This window comes from Trichechus manatus, unplaced genomic scaffold (genome assembly GCF_000243295.1).
Source record: "Trichechus manatus latirostris isolate Lorelei unplaced genomic scaffold, TriManLat1.0 scaffold00185, whole genome shotgun sequence".
Taxonomy (NCBI): Eukaryota; Metazoa; Chordata; class Mammalia; order Sirenia; family Trichechidae; genus Trichechus; species Trichechus manatus.
Genome location: NW_004444121.1, coordinates 4,071,644 through 4,077,463, shown reverse-complemented (window position 1 = coordinate 4,077,463; position 5,820 = coordinate 4,071,644). Strand labels below are relative to the sequence as shown.

The 5,820-nt window shown below is 66.5% G+C and overlaps 1 protein-coding gene across 1 annotated transcript in view; it reads right to left on the bottom strand.

Moving 5' to 3' along the window:
- Positions 1-450: 450 nt before the first annotated feature.
- Positions 451-5,820, bottom strand: part of MAPK15 (mitogen-activated protein kinase 15) — a 7,303-nt gene continuing 1,933 nt past the window's right edge. Inside the window, exons 3-15 of the mRNA XM_023741615.1 lie at positions 5,461-5,490; positions 5,241-5,331; positions 4,063-4,193; positions 3,803-3,966; positions 3,512-3,651; positions 3,012-3,069; positions 2,632-2,769; positions 2,351-2,456; positions 2,023-2,224; positions 1,770-1,903; positions 1,524-1,661; positions 1,240-1,402; positions 451-569 (exon numbers count right to left, since the gene is read on the bottom strand). Of these exons, the coding sequence (XP_023597383.1) occupies positions 451-569; positions 1,240-1,402; positions 1,524-1,661; positions 1,770-1,903; positions 2,023-2,224; positions 2,351-2,456; positions 2,632-2,769; positions 3,012-3,069; positions 3,512-3,651; positions 3,803-3,966; positions 4,063-4,193; positions 5,241-5,331; positions 5,461-5,490 (1,614 nt within the window). The remainder of the gene's footprint in view (positions 570-1,239; positions 1,403-1,523; positions 1,662-1,769; positions 1,904-2,022; positions 2,225-2,350; positions 2,457-2,631; positions 2,770-3,011; positions 3,070-3,511; positions 3,652-3,802; positions 3,967-4,062; positions 4,194-5,240; positions 5,332-5,460; positions 5,491-5,820) is intronic.

Sequence of the window (5,820 nt, the reverse complement as noted above, 5' to 3'; positions counted from 1 at the left end):
CATCGCAGCCCAGGCCACACCTGGGAGACTTGGAGCCCCACCCCCCCACCCCAGGCAGGGTAGCCAGGAAGTGGCCCAGTGGGTCCCAGCCCCAGCCCAGGGTGGGTGCGGTGTGGGGCACCCACAAACCGCGGGACACAGCTCTGTGCCCCCTGAGGCCCTGCAATGTCCTTGCCCCCCACACTTGGACTCACACCAGGCCCTTCGCCTGGAGTCCCAGGAGACATCCCCCGGTGGCCCGGCCACCTTCTCCACCTTAGTCCTTCCCCAAGGCCCAGTCCCGAGTCACTGACAATGACAGTCTGGGGCCACACCCCAAGGGGAAGGGGACTGCCCCGCCGTCACTCCCCCTCTTCTCCTCTGGCTCAGTGCCACCTCAGAAACACACATCTCCGCGCCCAGGACCACACTTGGGGCAGCCAGGCCCCTGCAGCAGCCCCAGGCTGGGGTCTAGTGCTCCAGGACCAGCAGGGCAGCTGGAGCCAGGGTGTGGGCAAAGGACAGGAAGGTGACCCCACGCCTGCTCTGCAGGCCACCCCAGGGAGGGGAGCCAAAGGCGAAGGCCTGCCCTGGGTGTTGGGTGGGTGGGGCCCAAAGGGTGTTAACAGAAGGAAGCCACGGGCTTCTCATCAGGCTTCTGTCCTAGACCCAGGATGGAGGGTTTCAGGACAGGGCAGTGGGGACCCTCGGAAGGTGGTGGGGCCCTCAGATGGGGGAGGTGTGGCCACAAAGGAGTCCCTCCCTGCAGACAGAAAGATAGGCAGTGAGGCTGGGGACGGTCAAGACTTTATTGGAGGAAGTCATTGGGGCTGGGTGGGAACTCCATCATCTCTCCAGGGGCCCAGACAAGCTCCCTGGAACTCGAATGTGGCTGGGCAAAGAGGAGGGGGGCTGAGGCGAAAGGCGGGGGTGGCGAGTGATGCGGAGAGGGAGAAGGGTGGGGAATACCAGGGACAAGAAGTGTCGGCGACTGAGGGAAGGGCGGGGTGAGCCAACAGTCAGGGAGAGCATCGAGGAACGTCAGGGACCAGGGGAAGGACGGGGAGTGTCGGGGGATGTGGGGGCAGGAGCACCCGGGACAAGGGGGGCGGGGCGGGGAACGCCGGGGACTGGGGAAAAGTCAAGGAGCAGAACAGGGAGAAGACCCAGGAGTGTCGGGGGACTAGGGCAGAAGCGCGCGGTTGAGGGACCGGGCTGGAATTGGGGCCCCGCGGGGCTAAAGGGGGTGGGGCTGCTCACGCGTGGGGTTCCGGGGCAGGGGCAGGCGGCCCAGCGCCGACTGGCAGAGGGTTCCGTATTCTTGGGAGTAGCCCCCGAGAGAGGCCCTCGCGGCGCCCTGGGCCCCTAGTAAGGCCGAGACGGAGAACATCCTCCGGCCAGGCCGGGTCTCGGGCCGGGCCTCCTGGGGAGGCATGCGAGAGACCTGGACTTGAGTCGGGATCCTCGGAAGGGACGGGGCCGGCGGAGGAAGGCAGGGCCCTGAGAGCGGCGAGCGGGCTGTCGGGGGTGGATCGGGCGGGAGCGGGGCTCACCTGTCGGGCTCCAGCTGCCCTCACCCCCCGGCCCAGGGTCCGCTCCCTCCGGATCAGCGCCTGGTTAGCCACCTCGGCCGCGGCCTGCGCGGTCAGGGAGGGCACAGACCCCCTGCCGCGGGGCTTCACCTGGGGAGGGGCGCGTCACCCGGTCACTGGCGGACAAGGGTGCGACAGGCTCTTGGAAAGGGACAGCTGGGGATGGGGAGGGGTCCTCCCAAACCCCCATAGACTCACCCACGAGGGTGCCGGCGGGGACTTCGCCGCCACCCCAGGGGGCCTTCGCCCCCTCCCGAGGCCTCCTGGGGGCAGAGGCTGGAACAAGGGGGCCACGTTCTGCCTGGGAATGTTCTTGGCTCCGCCGGGGGTTTCTGTGGGGTGGGTAGATCAGTCCAGGGTTAGGGGTCCCGCGCTGCGGATGGCTGGTGGGCCCCCAGGCGGGGCCGCGGCCATGCTCAGTCGGGGGGGGGGGTGGTCATAGGTCACACACCGTGCGCAGGGTCGTGAGCGGGGCTGCTCTGCGGCCTGGTTCCGGAGTTCTGCGCCGGCGTCCCCGAGGGGAGCTGCTGGACAGCTCTGGGCTCTAGCGGGTGCTCCTGGGGCCCAGACGCGCTGGGCCTTCCCCCCGGCGATGCGCCCGCCCGGCCCTCCTGTCCCTGGACGCGCCGGTTGCCCCTCCGTTCCAGAATCATCTGCAGGAGGGACGGGCGCTCAAAGGGGCATAGCGTAGGCGTGGGGATACTGGCGGGGTCCCTTGAGGTCGGGGGAGGGCCGAGGGTGCGCGTGGACAGGGAGTGACGGAGTGGCGGGCCAGGTACCTGATAGAGGCGGCTGCGATACTCGGGGGCCGAGAGCTGCACTCCCTCGGGCACCGGAAGCTGCACATCCGCCTCCAGTGTCCACTCGTGGGCCGCGCAGCGGAATCTGCGGGAGCCAACAAGGGAGAGCGGGTGGACGGGGCTCCGTCACGTCAGCCCCCAGGGCGCCCCTCTCAACACTTCGCGCGGTGCCCCGCTTCCACCCCAGCACACCGGTGCCCCGCCCCCGCCCCTCCGCCAGGGGCTCCTCCTCGTGGCCACGCCCCTCGCCCCGCCCCCACCTCTGCACGTAGGGGTGCCGCAGGGCTTGGGCTGCGCTGAGCCGCTTGTCCGGCGCAAACACCAACAGCTGCCTGAGGAGGTCCAGGGCCTCCGTGGGGGTGTCCGGCGGCAGAAGGGTGTCCAGCGTCTGCTGTGGCCTGTGGGCAGCCCCGACGGTCACCCTCTTTCTAGGGCTTTGACCCGCTAACCTCATCCCAGATCCACGTCAGAGGCCGGGGGCTCGGTTCGCTTTCCTGTCTCCGCGGATCCCTTCCCTCGTCTCCCCTCCCATACCCCACACCTGACCTCACAGCCCCTCTGGCCGTCGGAGAGCTCAGGCTCCACGCCTTCACGCACCCGCTCGTGCCGCCCTGCGCCACTACAGAGCGCCCCAACTCACCGGGTTCCCAGGCGTTGCAGAACAGAGGCGCAGTAGCCTGAGCCCAGAGCCGGGAAGTCTGGGGGTGGGGAGGGCAGAAGCTGGTGTGACCAGCGGGCTGCCGGAAGGGCAGGGGATGCCTACACCTGCTTCCCACGTGCGCAGACATGCTCCCCCACCTGCACACATGCCCACATACAGGCACCCTCACACTCCAGGGAAAAAGTCCTATAGCTACCCCTCAACACAGCAGAGGGGCAGCCCCCTCCTGCACGAGTCTCCCCCCTCCCCAAGAGGAATGACCGCCACCTCCTCCCTCCGCTCCCGTTCCAGGCTCTCTTTGGCAAGGTATGCCGGCCCCAGCGGCCCCAGGCTCCCGTGCCCCCTGCCCTGCCTGTGCCTGTACTTCTCCATGCCCCTCCTCCCTGCGCAGCCCTGGCCGGCCAGGCGCTGTCTCCCCACAGCTGGGCCCTTGGCCCCTCGGGTCCCCAGTGCCAGCAGAGAGGCCCTGCCATGCTCACCCTCCTCCGGAGGCAGCGGCACGCTCTCCAGGATCAGCTGCAGCTGGTGGAGGGTGGACGAGCCCGGGAACAGGGGCCTCCCCCGCAGCATCTCCCCCAGGATGCAGCCCAGACTCCACATGTCCACCCCAGGGGTGTACCTGGGGGAGGTGTGGTGGTATGGGGACAGCCAGCCCGGGGTGGGGGTGGGGGTGCTGAGGCAGACAGGTGGGTCTGGGGGCCAGGCTAGGAGAAGGCCATGCCCCGGGGAATCCACAAGGAGAACTGGGGGTCGGGGTGTCTCGCTGTTACCAGCGCGAGGACAGCAGCACCTCCGGTGCCCGGTACCAGCGCGTGGCCACATACTCCGTCAGGGCGTGGCCCTCGGGCCCCTCAGGGAGCTGGCTCAGGGAGCGGGCGAGGCCAAAGTCACAGAGCTTCACCAAACAGTTGGCGTCCAGGAGAACATTGGACGGCTGGGGAAGGAGGTGGGCTGAGGGCTGGTGGCGCTGCACGTGGGGTGGGGGCTGGGGGAGGACGAAGGGGCAGTGCTGGCATGCTGGGAGCTGCACCTTCTGGTCCCGGTGGATGACATTCCCTGAGTGGATGAACTTGGTGGCCCGCAGGAGCTGGTAGAAGATGTAGCGTTTGTGGATGTCCTTCAGCAGCTTGCCCTTGCGGATGACTGCGTTCAGGTCAGTGTCTGGGGGGTGAGGGGCTGGAATGGGGTGCAGGTCAGTCTGGCGGGGGGTTGGAGGACAGGGGGCCAGGATGGCGTGAAGGTCAGTCTAGAGGGATTGGAGGAGAGGGGGCCAGGATGGGGTACAGGTCATTCTGGGGGTTTAGAGGAGAAGGGGGCTGGGATGGGGTACAGGTCAGGGGGGCTGGAGGAGAAGGGGGCCAGGTTGGGGTACAGGTCATTCTGGGCAGGTGGAAGAGAGGGGGGCCTAGAGAGGTACAGGTGAGTCTGGGGGGTTGGAGGAGAGGGGGGCTGAGAGAGGGATACACGTCAGTCTTGGGGGGTAGAGGAGAGGGAGGCCAGGATGGGGTACAGGTCAGTCTGGGGGGATGGAAGAGAGGGGGGCCAGGATGGGGTACAGGTCAGTCTGGGTGGAAGAGGGATGAAGGGATGCAGTGAGGGCATCAGTCTGGGGGAGTGGAAGAGAGAGGGGCCAGGATGGGGTACAGGTCAGTCTGGGGGGATGGAAGAGAGGGGGACCAGGATGGGGTACAGGTAAGTCTGGAAGGTGGGGGGATGAAGGGATGCAGTGAGGGCATGAAGGTCTGTCCCACTGTGAATCCGTGTGTGGCCCCCTTGCCAGCCCCCTGCCCGCAGTCCCTGGGTCCCGCTGGCCGGCCTTAGAGCTGCCGTCACAGATGTCTCCTGGTGCTCACACTGCCCAGCAGCACCACGCACGTCTTTGTAGGTACAGAATAAAGGTTTGTAAAATTATTGTAACATTTCATCTCACGTTGCCCTTGGTTTATAGAAGCAAGTGGAAAAGGGAAAATGCAGCTGCCAGCAGTGGGAAAGAGCCCCGTCTCCTGAGCAGACACACTCCAGCCATTTGTTCCTGGGCACAAGGACACTGCCCCCGGCCAGGGGGCTGGCCGCTGCAGGGATCCAGGAGGCAGAGGGCCACAGAAGGAGCATGCCTCCAGATGGGGTCTGGTGGGCAACTGGAGAGGGGGCCGGGGCCAGGGCTGAGGTACGCTGGAGGCTGAGCCCCACACATGCACGTCCACTCACCCATAAATTCAAACACCAGGTAGATGTCCCTGTCATTCTCTGCAGGCATCACGTCGAGGAGGCGGATGATATTGGGGTGGTCCCCAAACTCCTGGGGAGAGAGGCATGAGCTGCTGGAAGGTAGGGGCTGCACTCTGGGCGCTGAAGAGCCCAGGCTCCCCCTCATCTGGAAAACCTGCACCTGGGAAGGGACGCAGACGGGATGGCCTCGGCCACGCACCTGGAGGAGCATGATTTCCCGGAATGTTCTCTGGAACGAGATGAACATAGGTGTGGGGTGGAGCAGGAGGGAAGCAGTGTCCTGAAAGGCTGCAGAGGGCCTGGTCCCCACCCCATCCCAACGCTAGGCAGAGGGAGAGTGCTGTGTTGGTGAGGAACCCAGAGTCATGGGAGGTGAGGCAGGTCAGGGAGGCCATTCTGAGAAATCCCAGGAACCGCTGCTGGACTGGGCTGTGCTACCCTGGAGCTTCCAGGCAGAAAGGGGTCACACCCTGCCCTCACCCCCCTTCCCCATCACTCACCTGCCCTCACCCCCTTTCCCCATCACTCACCTGCCCTCACCCCCCTTCCCCATCACTCA